Raw genomic sequence first — 19,785 nt, forward strand, 5'->3', positions numbered from 1 at the left:
CTATCTCTCGTCGACGTCGAGCTACAACCCGGCGAAAATGTTTCTATCGCCGAAGACGACACCTGGTCGCGGAGAGCCGCTGCCAACAGGCTGTTCCTCGATCGTCGAGATACGATTTCTAAATATCATCACGTTCCATCCTTGCCCCATATTCCATCCGTATTTCACGACACCGTACTACGTAACTTCTGAAACGCAATCGCGTTTTGCCGTGTCTTTGCCGTAGTGGAATGCGTTGGCAATTATATCGGATCGGTGGTTAGGACTCGTTAGACGCGTGACACGCGAACAGTGCCGGTGCAAATTGGTCGTTCCACTTTGAGAAACGCCGCGCGTCGGGCACATCATCGATTAGACAAGGGCGTGCAGCGAAAATGAAACCGTTCGCCCGGCGGAGCATCGCTGCAACGATCATTTTGTTTCCGTTTCCATTTCCATTTCCATTTCCGTTACCGTTTCCGTTTCCGTTGCGAGCGATCCTCTTCTCGATCGAATGTCGCCGTGCTATCGCGCCTCTCGACGACCGGTTCTCGAGTCCTAACTTTCCGACTACGAGCTTCACACAATATACAAACACGAAATTTAGTCGCAGCATGTGCACAGCATGGCTCTAATGACGCTTTCGCGATAACAAGCAACGGCTTCTGGCAAGGCGTAGAGAAGGAAAAGAGAAATAGAAGAACAGCAACATGTCGATCTCGGGATCGCAGACCGAAACTCGGGATCGAAGTTTCGAGTGTTGAGATCGGCATGATCGTACGTGCACAGGCTCACGAAAGCGTTCCAAGACTCGTACATGTGCTTTATGCGCGAGTATTACGTCTGTTATACTTGCACATTTTCCAATTTCCTTTGCTTTTTCATGTCACGAGACTTGCGTGATTATATTATACGTGCATCGACAAAGTTTGAAACGCGTTCGAAGATGTACGTTCGTGTAACCTATGAAAATCGCAGGATATTTGACACGAGTATACAGAGAATGTGGTAACACTCCAGCAGCGAACACGAGGTAGAAATAATAAAAAAACGTTTGTACGAACGCGTGTTCCGTCCGATCTTCTTGCAAATTTACAGCCATTTTTGTGTTTTAAGCGTTTCGACGATCCGAAACGGCCACACTCGGTCCGTGTCGTTCGACGTACACCTGGAATGTTTGAAAGATTGAGAAATTCTTCGACGCGACGACTGCGACACTTGCGTACAAACCGAGAGTAGCCCATTCCGAGTAAACAGTTGCGGATTATCGAAACGCAGAAATAGATCAGACGGAACGCGTGTTCCCATGAACTTCCTTCGTTGCTTTCGTGTCTGCTGTCCACTCTGGAGATGAGTCCCTTGAAACGTTACCGTACACTCTGTATATTTCGTCAGGAAACTCGTCAAGGAGTCGATTAACCATTACATTAATAAACGTTGATAAAATATTCCCTAAGACGATGTTTGACACTTGTTGCATACTTGAGACGGCTGTTCATGTCGCGTACTAACTCTTTATCCGACGTATATTCGCAATAAACATGTCGCAACTTGTATGTACATTTTGGAATCGCTTTGAAATTTTCGTTCGATACGATCGTGCCAGTCACGTCACGTTACAGTGGCAACGAATTTTCAAGATGCGTTGTTTTATAGAGCACACGCGATACGCGGCATAAAAGTTGTCTCATAGCAGGTTCAAACGCTTTCGTAAACCATAGTGTACCTTCGATCGATCGATCGGTTTACAAGTCACTCGCACGAGTTAGGGAAACCGAGACTATTTCTGCTTTGCCACCGCTTGATGTCAAACACGTTTCAACCGATGTTTGCAAGTGAGACTATGTCGAAGTTAAAAGATTAGCCAGCAACTTTCTGAGTAATGCCGATTCCCTTTCCCGATGCGAGATGTCTCCCCTCCGAAGAATGTTCTTTTTCGAATTAGCGTGCTCTTCTGGTGATTGCTTCGAACAAGTGCCCGGTGGAGCCTTTAATCTCAATCGTACACTGTGTTTCAGGAACCTTGACCGTAAACGTGAGCGTGCTCTTGTTAAGTTTGGCTTCTCCCGACGAATCCAGTTTGGTAATTGACCAATTTTCTCTCATTAAATCTGTCCACGCGTACGAATGTTGTGCGTCTGTCCGACTCAACGTTCCTGTTGTATCGTATTTATTTATTTCAGCCTGATGGCCTACAAAATTGCACTTGGTTTCGCATAGTTTCGAAACGTAAAACAGAACTAAAGCTAAACAATCTACGGATCACTACAATGGCGTGTAAGAATTGACTGGCTTCTTGAGTGATCGTTATACGCGTAAAGATCAGGATGAAAAATTCGTATTTATAACTGCGTTTATACCAGGGACCGCAAGTGACAGTTACTTCTTAAATTTTCTCGAAAAAATTATGGAAAATTGTTCGCTTTTGTTTAAATGGGAAACGGTGAGAGTACTTCGCCTTTAGATATATTTAAATATCGCTATGTTCGTACTAGCGATTAAAGATAACAGTTGTACCTTAAAATTTCCCGAAAAAATTCATTTTTCATGAGAAGCAGCGTAACTTTCACACCTTGATTTTATAATATCGTGGAACGAGCGGTTCGTTTTATATTTTTCGTCCTTTCGATGAGATAAGTTGGCTCGTCGAAACTTATCGTCGTAGGAGAGAAATAGCGAAACGCGTCGCCGTAAATCTTTCGTGGACACACCAGGTGCACCAAGGCCGCTAAAACGTGCCCCTCTACATATTTCATTCGACGATGATCGTTGGAATTTCGTAACGGTCCTTGCGTTTCTTTTATCGACAGAAATACGAGGTGGAATTCCTGCTGCAACAACAGTGGTACGACCCGCGATTACGATACAGCAATCGGTCGCAGTACGAGTACTTGAATGCGATTCATCATTACGATGATATCTGGTTGCCGGACACGTACTTCATAATGCACGGAGACTTCAAGGACCCGCTCATACCAGTTCATTTTGCCCTTCGGATATATCGCAACGGCACGGTCAACTACCTTATGCGGTATTTATCTCCATTTTCTATTGCAAGCCGATGCGTTTCTATATCGAAAGGCAATCTAGACTTTACGGTGATTATTTGGAACGGCATATTTCTGATTCTTCGGCTTTCGATCGCGTTATTGCGTGTACGCCAAAGTTTTAGTCTTTTCATCGGGCGTTCGTGGAAAATTTTACCTTCGACCGATATCGTTTGCCACCTTTCCTTTCAATTGTCTGGTCGGTATTGACGCATCTGAAACGCCAACTTGATGATCGATCGGTGACAATAACCGTGCGAAACAACCTTGAGCAAGATAAACGATGACGAGAGCGTTAGGTCGCACGTGGCTGGAATCGCCCTGCTTAACACTTTACTCGCAGCTAGCGGTTCAACGGCATACGCACGTCCGACAGGCAGCTCGGACGCGGATTTTCCCTGACGCCGGCTCTGTTTCGGTGTAAACTCTCCAATACCATTCCTTTCGTTCATCGCGAACGGTAAGTCTCTCAAATTGGTATAAAACTGTGGGAGCTTGCAGAGCAACGCAACTGACGCGACTTAGCAAGGTACCTTAGTACCAAATAACAAATTACTGCTCGAATAATGAGAAAGATTGTCGGCGATAAAAGGCCGATTAATAGGCTATCGATCGGTAAAGTGTTAACACGAGCTGGGAAATTCTTCCGCACGCGGCGTGCTCTTCAGATCTCACACCGACAGATTGTCGCTTTTAGACGGTCTTTAGTCGAGCAGCACTTTCGAAATGTTGCGGAAAATGTCGCAATGTCAGTGTTCCGGCGACGGAATCCGAGACTTGACGGAAAGTCGTGCGAAACGAGGGAAAATATTCCGAACGTCGATTCGTAACGCGCGTGTCTTATATAAATCGAAGGAGACGAGAGAAAAAGACTAAAAGTTTTGCATACGCCTAATATTAACACCTTGTGCCTTGTTCCGTTTCGTGGTTTCGGTGCGGATCCGAGAAGAAGGTTTTTCCTTATCCGCGCTGAGAAAGCGAAGCTGAGAAAGTGTCCTTAACGAAGCGCAACATGCTGATAACGCGGATTACCGCGTGATGAAAGTTTAAAGTCGAAAATGAAGTCTAAGACTCGTCGATTTGGATAATCTTATTAAACATGTTATCATCGACATTCGCGATTTCACGAAGAACTTTCGATCTTATAGGCGTCATCTCATCCTATCCTGCCAGGGTAGACTCAATATCTTCCCTTTCGATGACCCACTGTGTTCATTCGCGATCGAGAGCAGTAAGTGAATATTACAAGAATACGTTTCTTAAGATCGATCAAACGACATTTTCTCTGTGCAGCCTGTCTTAATCTTCTGCCTTCTTCTTTAGTATCGTACGAGCAATCGGCGATCACGTACGTGTGGAAAAATGACGAGGGTACGTTGCGGAAGAGTCCTAGTCTAACGTCGCTGAACGCATACCTCATTAAGAACCAGACAATCACGTGTCCGATCAAAGTAAGCTGGAGAGGTGAGTTGTGGAATCAACGGTTTATTCTATTAAAGTGAATACTTGAAACTAAGGAAAGAAACTTAGGATAAAAGAAGGCAGCGATGATAATTGAAACACGAGAATCTTTGAAGTATCATCGTTCAGTTTTGACAATTGTATCGTATTTCGATTCTCAAGATCCGATGCAACTGGCTAGAAATTGCCTCGGTCACGTGAATTCCTTCGTTTCTATTTCTTATCTAACAACCTTCTGGAAATCTACGTTTCCTGTTATATATATTTACTATTCTACTTTAGTACGTTCGTTTCTTTCATTCAGTTGACAAGAACGTGAATTTGCCCGGACATTCGCCTATTTATCGTTACGAGAAATCCATTGTATCTTCTCACATCGATGAAATTAAATATCTCGATGGAGAATAAAATTGTAATTTAATTAACTGTGAGAGAAATAAACTCTGAAAATCGCGATTTACATCGTTACGATCTTCCATTCGTCACGCGATTCTCTGACGCAACTGTTTGAACTGTACGATGATACTATTGATATTGGAGTATGATAAATGCATCGTTAGGTCTATCGAGTTATCATCGAATTATTATAAATAATCGAAACCAATCAGAGAAAAAGAATGACGCCGAGACTATACCATTTTCTATTCGCTATCAGTTCTCTTTTATGATTTTTACTGCATCCTTAAATGACACGCTTCTGTACTGTTGCAATGCACCAAACACGGCCATTTCGTTAGTCCACGGAAACGATTTTAGTGTCGCTTGTGTACGCACTCGAAGACTCTCGAGTTGAACTATTGTATTGTCTATTATACGACCTGACGCGATTATGCCTACTTATATTATCGTTATTGGTCATCTTGAAGGTTTCGCGACTTTGAACCACGCGGTCCGAAACAACGCGTGTACCTCCGCTAAAATTCAGTCCGGTTGTGTAAACGTAAAAGCAAAGAGTTTCCGAGTATTAGCATGCAGGAAAAATTTGTCCAAACTACTTGCAAGAGTTACAGAAATACGACAAATTCGTAATGATACACCGACGATAAGTTCGTAATTTTATAATCTGAATGCTATTGATAAAATCGAGGTGAATTAAACGAAAAGTTTCGGGAATTTGAATAATGAAATCGTCCACGATATGCAAAGATGAGAAAGCTCTAATCGAGGCACGGTCGTCGATATATTCGTGCGAACGTGATACATTTAAAGGAACTCTTAATTACCTAAAATTCGTGTCATTTTTTCAGGATGTAATCTGTTTCTAACTTCTTTCCTTTGGTTTTGAATACAGGTATCTTACGTTTCTTAAACCTAAGGAACAATGTTGCAATATCTTTGCTCGTTGCCACTTTTAATTAATAATTCCGATATCGCTTATCCCGGAGCTAAAGTCAAACTGCTACTTCTAAACGGTTCTATCCTACCTAATCTACTGACGACATAAACACGAAGCAGAACGTTCTGCTGTTCCCAAAAGTGTTCTCATCAGGTTCTTAACAGAATTATTTAGGAAACCGATGGAATGAAAGTGACTTCGGAAGATGCCATAGACACATGATCGTTAAAGTCGTTTAAAGGTTATTCAAAGGGTATTCAAGGACAAAGGTCGCTAAAGGTTTCTCGATGATGAAACAAGGTAATCCGAAAGTTGTTTGGATCTACCGATATCGTAAAAGATTTGTCAAGATCATTAAGACATGGTAAAAACGAAACTTTCAATGTCCAGAAATATAATCCGACATGCGAGGTGCTGCGTGATATCTTTTCAATGCTTGGAAAATCGTGGAAATTTTCAGGATGACCTAAACGATTTGAATCCGATGCCTGAGCAGATAGTTTTGCTACGTTAGAAAACATGCCGGAAGAAGTGAACGATAAAAAGACATCGTATGGAAAAAAAAGAGGAAAAAGGCGATAGAAAGACGAAGAGTGTACAGTCGTATAACTTGTAGCTGAATTTGGAAACCGTAATACCTATGGAATATTCAAGGAAGAGTCGCAATCACTCGTTAGTAGTAGGTCGATGCACCTGAAGCGCTGCATCCTTTAAACCTTCGCTGCATTCCTGGAAAATTCCAGCATCGTTTCCAAGGACTACGCCAGCGGATCGATAAATCCGGCTGGCATTACCGAAAAATTATTCCTAGTATTATTCGCGTCTTTTCCCATACCCTCGCCTTTATCTAATCTGCTAACTATCGGCCATTTCATATAACGTCGCCTTTGTCTGATCCGCGCTTGATCCACGCGAAAGCTCTCGTTTCTCTTGAAAATACAGACGCCGCGCGAAGGATGAAATTTCTTCGTCCCGAGATTCGAAAGGAGGCGAGATTTCACCGTTATCTTCCCCTTTGGAATCCGAACGGCGTCCGTTTTCGAGCTTCTCTTATCATCCCCTTTCTTTCGGATTCGCATTTCTTTTTCAGTCGAAAACAGATTTATCAATCGTTTAAGTTTCCTCGTTTCCGCTGTCTCATCAAGCCCCTCTCTGCTCATCGGCCTGTTTGCCAACTTTCTTTCTTCTTTATCCCCTTTGCTCGCATTTCATTTGTCCGTCCGTGTTTGCAACGATCATCAGAACGACGAATCTCCATACACCGCGTTCACGATCGTTCCTTAAATCGCCAGGTAAGTCGCAATGCATGCGCCGTGCACATCGATGTGACGTTGCTAATTTCTACCCGATGCCTGACCTTGTTTGCACTGCATCAACCGGAATGACACTACGATAGGACGCTTTATTCGACGAAGGACCGTGAAATGTTTTCGTGAGTTTGTTGGCTTATCCCGCAGTATAGGTTCGAATAACGAAGGAAAAACGGGGATCGATACGACCCGAAAATTTATGCAACGCTTATTAAGCGGCGCGTCGAGCGAACGCGAGAATGCGTATGCTTAACTTTCTACGATAGATTCGTGCGCGTATGGAACGATTAATCGGAACAACGAAAAAGAATCGAAAAGAAAAGAAGGAAAAATCTAAAAGAAAGAACGAACTCTGCATGCGACGTAGCGGAACTATGAAAAAAGAAAAAAAAAAAGAAAAGAAAAAATATAAGAAACGTTCGTTTTTGTTTCTACCTTTCTTTCTAGTTGACGTAGATACATTTCTTGTATGTACACGTATTGTCTTTCTCTCTCTTTACGTGTGTATATACAGATATTTATATATATGTTTGTACATTAATATATTTAGATGTGAATATATACCTATCTAGATTAATATACATAGTCCTCTAGAAAGTGCATATTGGCAACCTTGGTTCCTGTCTCGCTTTATAACCGAGCCCGCCGTGGTTTGCTTTTGGGGTGAGGCCTTCAATTTTTCAGTGACCTAATATTACATTAATGCCCTCACCGATGCCATCTTTCTCCTATGCTCTGTTCCTTGCACCGTCGTGTCGTCGCGAATTTCTTCAAATTATATACATATACATATTATAGAATAATACACACATATATATATATCTTACTCGTGAACACGAGCCTCTCGTTGCTTTGCTGGACAAATAGTCTCGATAATTTTGACGATTACTAGTTCAATAGACGTTCGGATACGACTTTTTCCTATTACGATAAGAACAAAAAAAAAAAAAAGAAAAGAAAAGAAAAAAAGGAAAGAAAAAAGCAAAAATGAAAAAGGAATGTGTCGCTAATAGCTCTGTAATTAACGATTCGAGATATCTTGTTTGAGCTAATTGTTTCGTAATCGTTACTTTGGTCGCTTATAAGCTCTTTAAACAGCTTTCGCAACTAGTGAGAAGCTTGAACGTTTTTGTCGAAAGCGTGATACCTGCAGCTTGTGGAGTGAAAACCACACAGAACACCATTTCGCCTCTATTTTTTCCCAAAGAGAAATCGACCTATTCTAACCATTAACGTGAAACAAGGTGAAAGATCGTTTTCGTTTCAGGTCGCAGAGAGAGAGAGAGCGGCTTTTCTCTTTCACCTAATCCAGACAAATTTTCTAAATTCGATGCTCTTAAGACGAACGGTCACTGATTGGACAGGTTGACGTCGTAAGACTTGACCGAAAGGAATTAATCTCGCGTTTCTCCTTTACCCTAAAGGGATCAACCATGGCGGTATGCGGGTAATGCTTGGTCTAGTTAGCCCAACGATTAAATTTCCTCTGTGCCCGTACAATTCAGACACGATTTATTTCGTATTCGACGAAGGCATCGTTGCCGGAATTTTAATCGTCGCAGAATAGAAAATCAAAATCGGCCGCATGTGACAACGAACAAGGAGGACGGATAGATCTTGCCACACCTTCGAATCTCTACACTTTCCCGCGTTCACCGCCAAATTTGTCTTTGCCTACAAGTCAACGCTTCACACGTATACACACACATACACACACACATACACATACACTTCGCGAAATCAAACCGTCGTCGAACTTACATACAGCTTGTACACGCGTATCAGCTGTTTCGTCTTCTCGTTGTTCACGCAAAAATACGACTCACCTTTCACACTGTAGGAATAGAGAGAAAAGGAAAGAACACGCGAAGGAAAGATTTAGCCGATGATTTACCGACTTGTTAATTGCATTTATTGGTATTTCAACCTTGCTCGCTGATCAGTGTCAAGAGGGTACGCGTCTTAGTGTAGCAAGTATATTCTCAGCTCGCGCTTCAATTCGTGCGGTACGAATACCGTTCCACTTATCCTTGACATTTCGATACCCTCCTGGAGCTCCTGACACGAAATTCTTTTCCAAGAAACGCCGGAGTTTTTTTTTTTCTTCTTTTTCTTTTCCATGAGAGCCATATCGATCGAGCCTCTCTCGAGATCAAGATTTATCCGTCCCCTCGACAGCGATATGAAAAAAAAAAGCAAACAAAGAAAAGATAAAGACAACGAGATGCAAATAGAAAACAAGAGAAGGAAAAGTAAAAAAAAAAAAAATAAATAAAATAAAAGATAGAAAGAAGAGAGGAAGGAAGATCGTGGGCTGTTCTGTTGCAGCTGAGGGACAGATCGTGGTCGACTACGAGGACGAGTTCGATGAATTTGGGGACGCAAAGTGTTCGCTGTGCCAGCGCAGATTTGAGGAGCAAGGTAAAATCCTCCCCTTCGATATGAACGGTATTTCTTATAAAAAAAAATAAAAAAAAGAGATGATATTCGCAAGAAAAAAAGAAGACCGCGCGAAAGAGATTTAGATAAGCTATGAAAGGGAGAGAGAGAGAGAGAGACAGGACCAAGCTTACCAACTCATGAGACAGGCCTAGACACTCAGAGTTGCTGCTTCCCAAATCGTCCTCTTCCTTGGACGGGGAAGGAAATTGTGGTGTTTTTTCTTTTTTGCTTGGATTAAATATAGGAAATTAATATAGGAAAAAAGAAAGAACTGTCCACGATAGAGGAATTTGGGAAACATTGTCCCAAGTAATAGATCCGATGTGTTACGTATTATGAACGTCATGTCACGGTAGCTTTAACTTTTTGTACTCGTTTTGCGTTATTTTATGACGGACACGCGAAAAACATCGATTCGCGTCCAACCTGAACCGTGTACGTACAGTAGCTCACGAAAGTGCTCCGACACTTACAGAAACGATACATGGATGCGTGATGCGATAGGAAACATTTGAAGGTTCATTAGCAGAATGAAACTCGACTGATCATTAACATTGATCGAGTTTCAAGCAGATGTGAGAATGATTAAATGAAAAGCGAATCTTGTTTTCTTACAAGTTGGAAATAAGAAGATGGCCAGTTAATAAGCCTGGAAACACAGAAACCGTAAAAATATTTTCAAAGTCAATTACGTTATTATGGCACAATATTTACATACGTAATCCGATATTCGCATATTAGCGGATCTTTGCAATTCACGTTCTTGCTACTCGTGTTATCTTTAATAATCTTTTACTAAACACATGTGATAAACATCTTACGCGTTCTACGTACATATTCGCGTTGATATTAAATTTTCCAATATACCTAAACATTACAGTCGTATGCCATTAAGGTGGCAATAAAATTTCAAGACGTTTCATATATCACATCAAATATATACACGTAAAAGTATCCTATACTAAGCGTTCAAATAGGTACTTTCGCGAGCCACTGTATCTTTTCCAAAATGAAATCGCGAGAACGTACATGCGATTAAACGTTGATATAAACAAGGAATTTTCAAACACTCTTCCTACACAGATTTCCCTGGCAACAGATAGTTGTACGAGTACAAAGGGTCGAAGCGGACCGTCTTATCGCCTGCGACTTTGTCAAGCGATTAAAAATTCTAACATCGAGATATTTCTAGTATTTCCAATAGGGATATGTCACGCTTGATTGTTAATCGCTTGACAGAAGATCGTGCTTTAGAACGTTACGAAAGATTAGTATTTGAACCGTATGTAAGTCGTGTTAGCGTTCAACCTACACGTTAGTTCCAAATACGAGTATTACATGCTGGACGTGATTCGAACCGTATTTGTTTCAATCGTTTAGCCTATGCTTCGCTTCTGCTTCATTATAGTTGCTCCATTCTTCGTCATCTTTTTTTTTCCTCTTTTTTTTTATTCATACCACGAAAAGAGATCGTACAGCATCGTTGGACCGTTGAATTTCGATCGACGAGATCAATTTTTCGCTACGCACATCACCATCTCCTGGTTCTTTTTGTCGATGGTCAACGATTGGTTATGCGAAATAATTGAAACAATTCTCCTGGTACGTTCGGTCTTATCAGTTGCGTTGATTTCGATAGAAATTATTATTTGAGACTTGGATGTTGTCCCTCGATTCACGTTCACCTGTTCCCTTGAACTTTCATCCTGTTCACGCGTTAAGATCTAGCTCGGCTTGAAACGCTTTCGCGAATGTGGAGCTTCGTTGCGAAAGATTGGCGACACGACAGTGACCTCTTGTTCCTACTCTATTTTTTCTCTTTTTTTTTTCTCTCTCTCGTTTATGTCCCCCTTGTCACAAAGCTGAGTTCTCCGAGGGAGATCCACGAATGCCGATATCAGCCTACCCGCGGCATTGCGCAAACAGAACTATTTACCGATTCAAAGTAAGCCAAGAAAACTCGTCGAGAAAGCGAACATCTTTTTGGAGCGTCGATTACGGTCGTCTCATTGTTAGCGCGAAATTCGACGGTGTTTTACCAAGCAAAGAGAAAAACCGAAACAAGACGAGACTGAAGATAACGTCACGACGACGAAGTTAAAGAATCTAGGAAAATAATTCGATACTTTAAAAAGCAGAATCTGCTTTGATTCTCCATTGAACTTATCTTTAACCATGTCGTTTAAAAGGATAATCTCACATTCTAATCGCTTGTTTAGCGCCATCGAACTAATTGCTCGCTGTTCGCGTCAGCGCAATGATAGAATCGTAATGTGAATGTAACGCACAATAGGTAACTACAGCTGCCTGAAGGTGGATCTGATTTTTACGCGAGATCGTGCCTTCTACTTCACAACAGTCTTCATCCCGGGTATCATTTTGGTGACCAGCTCCTTCATAACCTTCTGGCTTGAATGGAATGCGGTGCCAGCGCGAGTAATGATCGGTAAGCTCGACTATGTCTTTTAACACGTTGACTACCACGGTGGTCATCGATGACCCGCATCGCGATTAAGATAAGATACATTTCAAGGACTAGAAAGATCGTGTCCATAATGCGAATGATTTGGATAACATTGTCAGAGAAAAGTGCGCAGGTACAGTGTAATATCGCTAGAGAAATTAATCGTTATGGTGCAGTGTATTTTAACGTATTGCAGCTTCCAGGATAAAACGTTGAGTTGTCGGATAAGTCTCGAAGCCCTTTCTGAGACAGCATTTTTTCTTGCTCAGAAATTAGTGGCTGGAACAACAGCATCACACTATAAATGGTAGAAAATTATTAGATAGAATGGATATTTGGTTTAATTGCGTCATTACGAATTATTGGGACGGAGTTTGTTTCTCGCGCCTAGAAAAGGTTTAAGATTTATCCGACATCCGAATATACAGGGTGTACCAGAACACGTGGGACTCACTTCGGCAGCCGATTGTGCACTTCTGCACTAGAACAATGGAAAAGGTTCTCGTACGAACGTACGCTTCGTCCGTCTTCTTCGTTTTTGAGATACAACGAATCTATCGCGTACGCAACACCTATCGAAATTGTTGAAACATTACAGTCCAGGATAGAGCAAAGTTTTCAAGAAATCGGGGAAACGCCGGCAGCCGTCCGGAGTGTAACCGGCTGCATGACAACGCGTCCACAGATTTACCTGGAAATGCAACGTGGTAAATGCAAACGCAACGTTTTCAACGTCTTCTGCAAAGGTGACTGGACGACGCGAAATCGGAACAGAAGATTCGTTGCATCTCGCAAACGAAGACGGACAAAGCGTATGTTCGTACGAATCCTCCTCGTTGCCTTTACGATCATCGTCGCACGTTCTTGTCGTTGTTGTTAAAATATCTATTTCTAATGAAATTCGCGTGGCAGTCAACGCGTTAAATCTCCAACGGTTTGTACAGCTGTCTTGCGAAATGAAAGAGAAAGAGAATTCGTCCCTACGACTAAGTACTTTATCCGTTTGTTCGACTTTTAAGAAGCGAATCGGAGGGAAGTACTTTCCTTAATTAGGTCTCAAGAGAGAAAGAAACTAATCTTAAAAGTTGGTATTGCGCAGAAGTAAGGCGGAGGAGCCGATGTCGTTAAGAAAGAGGTGGAGGAAGAAAGAAAAAGACAAAAAGCCGGAACGAACTGTTCGCAGGTGTGACGACGATGCTCAACTTCTTCACGACGTCGAACGGTTTCCGCTCGACGCTGCCCGTCGTGTCGAACTTAACTGCCATGAACGTGTGGGATGGCGTTTGTATGTGCTTCATCTACGCCAGCTTGCTCGAGTTCGTCTGCGTGAATTACGTCGGCCGTAAACGGCCGATGCACAATGTCGTCTATCGTCCTGGAGAGAATCCCGTCACCCAGGTACTTTTGCTCAGCGACGTGCGCGCGATGTCGATACCACGCCGACACCACGTTGCATATTTCTATTTCCCACACTTATACGTTTCGTACGTTTTCGACCCACTGTCTTTATCGTTTCTCTTCTTGTCCCTTTTCTTTTTTGTTTCTCGTCTTTCCTTCTGGCTATCTCTATTTTCCGTGTTCTTATTGTTTACTATGATTTAACCGAAACCTACGAGCGACGCTTCATGCCCTCGAGTCTTAAGATTCGCTTGCTCCGATTCTGTTACGTTATTCTGTCTATGCGTTTTACTCCTGACATTTGCCGTTTTGTCACCACCAATGGTTTACGATCTTCCAATCATTCGTCACTGTGTCCGCTGTTTACTTTCGTCCGTGTCGTTTCTCTCTTTCGTTCGATTCGGTCCGTTCTTGTACCTTCTTCTCTTGGTTTTCGTCGTTTCTTGTTTCCCCGCGTCTCGTTTTGTCGCATCCGATCTCGTCCGTTTCTTTTTCGTTTCTTATCGCGCCTTCGTCCCTACTTGCTACGTCTGGCAGTAGGTTTTCCACGGAAACGCGATAACAGTGTGCCGACTAAAGGTATCAAGGTTTCCGAGATGCGAAACGTTACTATACGAATACGCGAGAAGATACGTACGAATATCGTGTCAATCGAAAATAAAAAAACGATCGACGAATTTTCTTTGTCATTCGGTAAGAGACAACGAACGGATGAAACGTTATTTTGGGAAGCAAAGAATCGGGTCGTAAGATAAATTCGTCCTGTTCTTACACGTTACATTACATACGTCGCGATAAAATTGAAATATAAAAACAGGACGAATCTATATCGCAAACCGATACTTTCGCGTCGGATATACTTAACTTTCCCATATATTTTCTACTCGTACGATGACGTTTTACATTTCGCATTACTTTAATATTCGTAGTCGATTTAACGCTGTTACGTTTGATGGAGAACGTATTACCATTACCATTACGTATTTATTCTCTGTCTCCGTCTCTTTGACGAACCCACGCTTCTTTATTACTTCGTAATTCCGTTTCGATCGATTCCACGCTAATCCCTTTCGAGTTTTCAGTTTCTAGGATCATTACGTTTTTATTATTACGTTCCCTTCACCGCTACGTAACGCGAGCCCTCGAGTATCGCGAACCTTTTCTCTCGTAAACCGATGAAAGTTCGATTTGACTCGTCGACCAATCCAAGTGATCGCCAGCGAGAATAAACGAGAGACAAATCGACGAATCTCGTACTCTTGTGGCTGGAATCGCGGAATATTTTTTATCCTACGTATGATTCGAAGTGGAACAAGAGTTAGATATTCTCCTCGACGACACTTGGACGAGAGAAAGCATCTTCGATGGATGCCAGGGGTAAAGGAAGCGCGCGTCCAGTTCCATTCGAGGGAATTGATCGCGCGATTGACACCGAACAGTCGAAATCCTTCGCTATTTACGTTCTCGCGCAGTAATCACCAGTACCATAGACTTTTCTTTTATCTCGGCAGACGACGACGATACACACACTCGCAATAGTCGACCACAGTGCATCTTCCATTCGACGACTCGATTAACACCGAGTTTGTTCTTCGTCGATGATCGGACCGCACCTTTTTCGTTCCACGCGAAATTCAACTTTCTCGTTTTCACGCGTAACGAGAGGGGCGAGCAGATCGTTGGTCGCGTTTCGTCGGTGAACAAAATTCAACGGAAGCCACGCAACGTAATTAACGGGTTATACGCGCTTTAGAACGATATTTTTCACGAATTTTCGGGATCTTTCCCCGGAGAAATTGCGAGGCTCTTTGTATCGCTTTTTTTCTCGCGTATATTCATTAACTTTTGCGGAATATTCGTCGTTCTTTCTCCCTTTTGAGCGAAAGTAATGAAAATTACGCCATTTATGTGCCATTATGTAAAATTTCCTCGAATAAGTAGAATGACCAGCGTCGTGTCAGCCGGTAGAAAATATTCTGTTTTAGAGGAACTGTAATATAATTATTATAAATATAATTAAAAAGATGGCGAATATCCCTCGAATATCAATAAATATGCGTGCAACAAATCGGTATAAAAGGTTTAAAAATCTGTTTGGGAAAACATCTCGAAGAATACCTAAAAGAATATCGTTCTAAAGCGGTATATACATAATGCAGCTATCTACCGGGTCGTAGCATAAATTTCTCCCGCACAATGTGCATAATATATGTATAAATACAGGAGGAATTTACGCGACAACGCAACAGATACGTAGCCATACGTTCGAGAAGATTAGCTCGCTTCTCTCGTGATCTTTGCCAATGCATTTCTACATCGTCTCTGGAAAATCGTGGAATGCGTCGAGAAATCCTAACTGTGTAAAGAAGAACGTCGCGGACGGTCGCCAATTTTGTCGCGAGACACGCGAAGTGTACGAGTATAGAAAGGAAGAAAAAAAGCAGGTAAAGAACGAAAGCGTAATTTGATGTGAACGCAATAAAAATTCATCGAAGCACGATCTTCCTCTATCTCCTGAATGGGCATCGACCGTTAAATCGCTTCGATTTTGCAGAAATGGAATCGTGCTTTGAGGATATCGCGCGTTATATCGAGTAATCGCTAAGATAAACAACGTTCTTTTTTTTTTTTATCGCGTTCGCATCGCGTTGATCTCGCACATGTGATCTCGTTGGCGTGAACATTGCACAGACACGGTATGGTTTGTTACTCAATAATCGCTGCATCTCTCGAAACTCTACGCCTATGTCTATATATAGTTTCTTTCGATTGTCTCTTTCTCCCAAAAGGACTTACACCTTATTTCCTTCCCAATTTCGCAATACGATCGACGAGATTCGTGCGTTATAACACACGGTGAAAAGTAGGAAATCTTCTTGAGAAATCGGCGCACGAGTAAACGGCGAAATATAATTTCTGGAAATTCTATTTTATTGGTAGACCGCGGATATTTATGCAAATTCAATTTTTTACCTACGAAACGAACGAAAGAATAGAAACGGGTGTCGAACTTTCTATATTTCATATACTTGAACGTATTGCGCGCGTTTTCAACGCTTTTCGATTATCCTTGAATGCATAAAAATCCGCGGTTCGTTTGTTCAGATTAAAACTTGAATCGCAAGTATGAAACAGTAAGTAGTACGTGACGGTATGTAGCGTGAAATTTAAAAGAAGGACGACGGTCTCGTGTGAGATTTTTCAAGAACTTTTCGTACTCTCGTCGGGTTCGATCGAGGCTGCAGTATTTGCATGTCTCCAACAATTTCACACTCTTTGGCCCCCCCTCTTGTTCTCTATATAATCTTCTCTATTTTCTAATCTTTATTCTTACAATCTTTAACCTGAACAGCGATACGGTTTTTTCTTTCCCGGGTATAGCCGCGCACCATCGTTTCCGATACTCGATCATTTTATGGAAAATTTCTCTCCAGCGTGTCTGCGTGTTACGATCGCGAGATATCGTGACTGACGAAACTATCGAACATCCTGCAAGATCTACTTCTATGAAACTTTTCGCGAATATATCATAATCCTGCCCTCCTTAATCAAAACGTCTTATCTACCATTTTGAAACTGAAGAGGATCGAAGCTTTCTTGTCATCCTCTTCTTCCTTTTCCATCATCTTTGTCCTTCTTCGATTTCAAATATTTGATCGTTGTTTCTTATCGAACAGTACGATGTAACTTTATTTTGGAGCTAAAGGAAACGAGGAACTTTGAATATTCCAATCTGCCTTGAAAAACGAAGAAATGCTACGTAAGATGGTTTGATCGAGGAGAACGGGTCATTTATGTTATATCAAATATTTTGAACTTTCGTTGGTATCGTAACGAGACGATTATTCGCCATGTCGTAACATAATCGTAACGTACATACACTACCCTATGATAAAAGCGAGAACGATTAGAAATGTTCATTTCTGGTTATTCAGCTGCATATCCTCGTCGAAGAGAAGCAAATGTCCAGATACTTTGAAAGTTATTCAAAACGTACGAGCGTACATACGTTTGAAACCACTGCTCGTGCTGTATACCGATGTCTCGCTAAACGAGTGCACGTTATCTGTGCAACGTTTCGAAGTTTAGTTTCGAATTTGGCCGATGTAATTATGACAATCGTGTCTCGTTACAGTGCTAATGAAATTTCACAGAGTTTCGTATAACACTCGTAATATATTCGTAAAAGTTTCCAATGACAGATGTTGAAATATATTCGTCAGTCACTTTATACGTACAGTGAGAGTCACGAATAATCGTACGCTCGGAATGCAGACATAAAACGAGGAATATTTTCTATATCATCGAATATATTCAAATATATGTAACTGTATATTATGTACAGACGTTATGCACTTTAGCGGAACTTTGTACAGAGCAATCAATTTCGTTCCAATTCGATTCTCGATTCCATTTAACGAAGATTCGATCCGATAAAGATTCGAAAACGAATTCATACGTTCGTAACGCATACACACGCACGAGTTATCGCCGTGTCGCAACGATCGTACAGCCAATTACCTCCTCTTTTCATTTTTACGGTTCTGTCGGGATCGCGAGAAATCCAATGACCAGGGTTCTTACTCCGCTGTGGCAGATCGTATTGTGTTTGTGTTTCTTGCATGTACAATACAATCGATCGACGATTCGCGATCGTAAATGGACTAGATGCGAAGAAACGAAGCTGACGCGACGATAGTAATCGACGACGGGCGTCTTTAGATCAGTCTCGTGCATCCTAAGTCTTATTAACTTTCGGAAAAAACGGTCGGTTACGAGAAACACGGAAAGGAGGTAACGCGCTAACGAGAATTCAGTCGACGAGAGTTGAGTCGCGGTAGAGGTTTTCGCGAACGCTATAAAACAGGCTGTCGAGGAGACGGATAATAAAAATAGATCGATTAGATTAGAACTGGACGTCGAAGAACGACGATGATCACACGGTGGTATTCGATCGTAAGAACGTAAAAGTCGCAAGTCTCGGAGAATCCAAGAGTAACGCTTCTCGAGTAACTTTGTCGCGTGGTAATCGCGTGTCGATAACGAAAGAATCTCTACGAAAGAACAAAAAAAAATACGACTAGAACGAGAGAGATACCAAAAAAGGAGCAGGAAAAAAAGCGAAAAACCGAGAAAAAGAAAAGATACGAACGATACCTTCCCCGTCCTGTAAAAACGTAAAAACGACAGAACAAACAAAAAAAAAAAAAAAAAAAAAAAGACAAGAAAAGAAAGCAAAGAACGAACAATAAAGAGAAAAGCGATGATAAGAGAAAGACAAACACGTTGTTACACACACACGATTAGTAAGAATTTGGTTGGTGGAAATGTTGGTGAGTAAGTCTCTTTGTTTGGTGTCTGTGATGTTACAGCGGCTCCCAGCGGTGCTCAGCAGGATAGGGATAATATTGGCCAGCCCCTTGGTAAGACCCCCCATAGCATTAGGGCGCGGTCACGACTTCGCGCGTTATCGCGTTTCACCCTTACGGATTACTTTCTTAGCCGTCGATTCGACACGGTTCGACACCGGTCCTCGTCTTCGGAGTCCGCCGAAACAGATGACTTTCGAATTCCTATTGCCTCGAAATACGGGCAAAACCGTGCCACGCCGGTGTAACCTTTCTTTTTCTCCATATTTTCTCTTTCTCTCTGTTTCTCGTTCTTTCGTTGGTGATATCACCATCCGCAAAGGAAAAAGTGGTGTGCACGTGCAAGGTCTTAACCGCGTCCTGACGAACCACGTAGACCCACATATACGTACACGCCTACCTGACACTCTCGAGTATACCTTACACACCGTAACACGAGCACTCGTTCTCTCCTGCTATGGATTCGAGAGAACGGGAGGAACCTTTATCTTTCTCTAGCCTCCCTTCGCTACGCATTTTATAGAACAGCTTTTCACAAGCAGAGGTGTTCCGATGAATTTCAATTTTACCTTTATGTATATATATTTATATGTACATAATATACAGGAATTAGAAATTGACAAAATTAGTGTACAGAGCGTTCCGCTGTCTTGGATTGTGCAACGCGTTGGATGGTTTTACCGGTATGAAAAATTGGGTCGGGACAAAGTCGGTTGGTTCGAAACGACGAATATCTCGATTCATCGGCTTTTATTCTTCGAGTCGTTCTTTTCTACTTCTCGAGATCGTTGATCTTCCTTAAAATGAGATTGCGTATTTTTGTACCGATCGTTGGATACGTTTCTTCTTTTACTCTCCGTGTATCTACCGTGAAAGATATTTTAACTGTACGTTTCTTGGACTTGTCGTCTGAAAGACGCAAGAATGCTATAAATCCTCTTCGTGTTTTTTTTTTTTTTTTTTTTTTTTTTTTTTTTTT

General features: G+C 41.9%; 1 protein-coding gene across 15 annotated transcripts in view; it reads left to right on the plus strand.

Annotated features, from left to right (window-relative positions):
- Positions 1 to 19,785, plus strand: part of LOC100744883 (glutamate-gated chloride channel) — an 88,117-nt gene that overhangs the window by 62,328 nt on the left and 6,004 nt on the right. For 6 of the 15 annotated variants that reach the window (XM_024365331.2, XM_024365338.2, XM_024365339.2 and 3 more), the window contains 8 exons: positions 1,998 to 2,062; positions 2,790 to 3,010; positions 4,175 to 4,257; positions 4,350 to 4,490; positions 9,462 to 9,554; positions 11,869 to 12,021; positions 13,223 to 13,437; positions 18,810 to 18,860. In XM_024365331.2, the coding sequence (XP_024221099.1) occupies positions 1,998 to 2,062; positions 2,790 to 3,010; positions 4,175 to 4,257; positions 4,350 to 4,490; positions 9,462 to 9,554; positions 11,869 to 12,021; positions 13,223 to 13,437; positions 18,810 to 18,860 (1,022 nt within the window). The remainder of the gene's footprint in view (positions 1 to 1,997; positions 2,063 to 2,789; positions 3,011 to 4,174; positions 4,258 to 4,349; positions 4,491 to 9,461; positions 9,555 to 11,868; positions 12,022 to 13,222; positions 13,438 to 18,809; positions 18,861 to 19,785) is intronic. The other 9 variants (XM_033319015.1, XM_033319016.1, XM_003486890.4 and 6 more) reach the window with 3 other exon arrangements.

Source organism: Bombus impatiens, unplaced genomic scaffold (genome assembly GCF_000188095.3).
Source record: "Bombus impatiens unplaced genomic scaffold, BIMP_2.2 scf_0135, whole genome shotgun sequence".
NCBI lineage: Eukaryota > Metazoa > Arthropoda > Insecta > Hymenoptera > Apidae > Bombus > Bombus impatiens.